The sequence below is a fragment of the Aptenodytes forsteri genome, unplaced genomic scaffold (genome assembly GCF_000699145.1).
Source record: "Aptenodytes forsteri isolate BGI_AS27 unplaced genomic scaffold, ASM69914v1 Scaffold84, whole genome shotgun sequence".
Taxonomy (NCBI): Eukaryota; Metazoa; Chordata; class Aves; order Sphenisciformes; family Spheniscidae; genus Aptenodytes; species Aptenodytes forsteri.
In genome coordinates this window covers 4324155-4327437 of record NW_008795492.1, presented here as the reverse complement: position 1 = coordinate 4327437, position 3283 = coordinate 4324155, and the positions used below count along the sequence as shown (strand labels likewise).

At 40.0% G+C, this 3283-nt stretch overlaps 1 protein-coding gene across 1 annotated transcript in view; it reads right to left on the bottom strand.

Moving 5' to 3' along the window:
* Positions 1–396, bottom strand: part of TVP23A (trans-golgi network vesicle protein 23 homolog A) — a 13713-nt gene extending 13317 nt beyond the window's left edge. Inside the window, exon 1 of the mRNA XM_019472663.1 lies at positions 391–396. Within this exon, the coding sequence (XP_019328208.1) occupies positions 391–396 (6 nt within the window). The remainder of the gene's footprint in view (positions 1–390) is intronic.
* Between the last annotated feature and the right edge of the window lie 2887 nt (positions 397–3283).

The following is a 3283-nucleotide window of genomic DNA, read 5'->3' as shown; positions in this document are numbered from 1 at the left end:
GCAGCGCCTTGGAGTTGGACGACCCCGGTTAAACTGGTGCTAGTGCTGGGCCCGGCGTGGAGACCTGCCTCCTCCCTTGCGTCCGTGTCGCTGAGGTGCCTTTAGCTGCCCATCACGTTTAGGCTCTCAGCGGTCGCCTTTGCCGAGGCCAGGGCGGCCAGACGGGCTTCGTCAGCGGGCCAAGCTGCAGGCGTGAGGAGCCGGAGTCCTCGGTGTAGCCAGAGCCCTTTGTTCAGCGTTTTAAGGTGTCTGCTCTGCTGGCAATGGCTGCTTGCTCGCCAAACACACCAACCTGGACAGGGCTTCTTAGGTCTTGTGCTAAAGATAAACCCCAAAAGGAAAAAGTAGTGGAGAGAAAGGTGAACGTACGTGTACGAATATGGTACGCACCTGCATGTCTCGTTTGAGGACTTCAGCTGATACCAACAGTCTGTTGTCCTGTCAGTGCTGGGCCAAACCCCGTGTGCTGTCCCCTGCCTCACAGTGGGCCCTGTGCCCCTGTTGCAGTACAGCTTTTGGGGGACAGTCCACTACAACTGTAATACTGTGGATGTACTACTAGTGTGACATAGGTAACGCAGCCCTTTAACTAAAGACTTCTCCTGCTTTTATTGAAATTGCAGATGGATTATGCAGCAGAGTTAAGGAAGTAGGAAAGTGAAATGAGACAACTGAGCTTCAGGATATGGGTAAGGGTTTCACAATAATGGGGAGAAATAGTCCAGTCAGCTAAGTATGAAGTGGAGGATCAAGGAGGATCTGATAAATCAGTCTCTTGTAGATCTGATGAGCTACTAGCATTAAATAAGCTTGCAAAATAACAACTTCCTAGCCTTTTCTAAAACATCTAACTAAACCAGAACGTATCTGTTGAGTAAGTACAGAAGTTACTAAGGTGAACATTTCAAAAACATTAATTGGAAAGTAGCTTTGTGCAAGACCTCTTATTAGAGCAAAACAATACCTAATGCATCAGAAAAACTGGCAGAGCTGTTAGTAGCTGTTAGTAGGATTTGTGATTATAGGGGGGAAAAGGTGTATCTTATGACCAATAATGTTAATATTGTGGTAGTCATATTTTGGTCTTGGTAGTGTTAAAACAACACTTTATAGTGTGTCAGGAAGTACAGCAGATTTACACTGAAAAACTGAATAGGCAGTCTGTAATTTGATGGGATGGCTCATGATAGCCTACAATATTAAAATATTTAAGTAGGCTTTCACTCCCAAAGAAGATATAAACTCTTTGAGAGCTATCATGAGATACAGTTATTAAATATTTATGTGCGTACCCGAAGCTGACCTCTACTTCATTTACTGTATCAACATGCGCTTCTGCTTATGAGCAACATATTAACAATAACTGAAATAGAACTGGCTTCTGACTCAGAAGCAGCTCCCGGAACTGCACTGATAGAAGCATTAAGCAGTGGAGGAAGGTCTGGCATCATCTTGACTGCCAGCTTATCCGTCTCAGCTACTGTATCAGCTCTTCTTTCACCTCTCAGCACAGTTCTGCCAGCAAGTCTGATGGTTTTAATTTAGTAATTCTGTAATGTTGCTGTATTGTCTGAGCCGTTGCACTTTTGTTCTAAGGCACCAGAAGGTAACTGTGTGCTATGTTCCTTATCGGATAAAACGTACTTGCTTTTATGGGAGAGGTGACAATTAGCCTGTCACAACATTAGGTATCGGATTTACTACTCTGGTGCTGCTAACTCATTTCATTAGAGATTAAATGATGTAACTAAAAAAGAAACAGAGCCTGTGTTTTGTTTTTTAATTTTAAAACAGATGTTTCTTTAATTTTTCCATCCTTCCAGTGCTTGTCTCCACTGATTCACTGTAGGGATTATCTGTTTTCCTAACAAACTCTATTAGATAATCCCACAGAATACTATCACTGTACCCTGGAAGTGGTTTTAGTAACATTCTCTAAAAAGCTATGTCAAATTATGTTGTGTGATTATTCAAGGTATTGTATGGGTTATCATTTTCTTTCAGAGCAAATTAAGAGCTAGAAAGAATCCTTGGTCACTAGAGGAAGCATTGGTCAAACCAAGAATTTCTTCATTTTGGGATTATTAGAAAAGCATTCTTCCCTGTTTTAAAATAAATACATCCAAGCAAAACCTCATTAGAAGTTTCTAGTGTTCTCTAGGATTTTGCAGAAAACTGTCCTATTTTCAACATTTTTCAGTGTTCTGATTTAACTACAAATTATTAGAACATTGGAAAGGTCAGCAACACCCTAATGGTGATGGAAGTCCTCAAATACTGCTTCAACAGCACAAAGTTTAAAGATAGTTTCACTGAATTTATGAATTGTGGTTTGGTTTTTCAGGTTTGTACACAGGAAAACCTTGACCATTTATGAAATATATTAAATTTCATTTAACTGCTGACTGAAACATACAGCATAAAGTAGTTCAAAACTGTTACCATTTGCTGCTCTGTGCTTACCATTACCTTACAGGCAATCCTCTCCCCAGAACAAATAATGGCCTTTCTATTGTAAAGCACTATCAATGTCAAAGGCTTGGTATGAATAACCAAGGTCTCTGTTTTAACAATAAATAGAACTTCCTCTAAGACGAATATGGTGTTTTAATCATGCGATTAACATGAAGTCAGCTGATTTCTCTTTTTCTTTGGAGTGTTGCCCAGAATCTTGCACTGGCATGGTATCGGAGACTTGCCCTGTAAACAGTACAAGGGTATTTTGAATAATTCGACAGTTGTTGCTCTGGTTTAAGTATCTCAGTGGTGTTTATGGTTAAGTATTCTGTTCCTCTGAGTATTGGAAAATACCGTTAATCCAAGAATAACTCTTACCTCCCTCGCATTAGATACACTTACAGGGTTTGTTCGAGGTTCAATAAAATGTTTAAATTTTGAGGAGATGAGCCAAATTAGAGAAGGTATTAAATAGATAACTTTCTAATAGTGTCACCTTCTAATTAATTTGTAAAAGATTATTTCCTGCTTTGGCCCAGAACCAATTTCCATGGAATTTTTTGGCTGTACATACCTGAATTGCTGTAATCAGCAGCTCTGTATTAACAGGGGAGAAGCCGCAGCATTTACTTGACAGGTCAGGATAGTGTCTTTTAGTTGGGTGATATGTAGCAATACACTCTCAGTGGAGATCAAGTTTTGCCATCGGTAAGAAATGGGTAACCAAAAGATATGTCAAAGCTGAAGATGTTTGGGCCCTAAATATAAATGGAGATTTAAAAGGCTGTATTGATCCTTCATTCAGTTATGTTTAAAGAGATGAAAA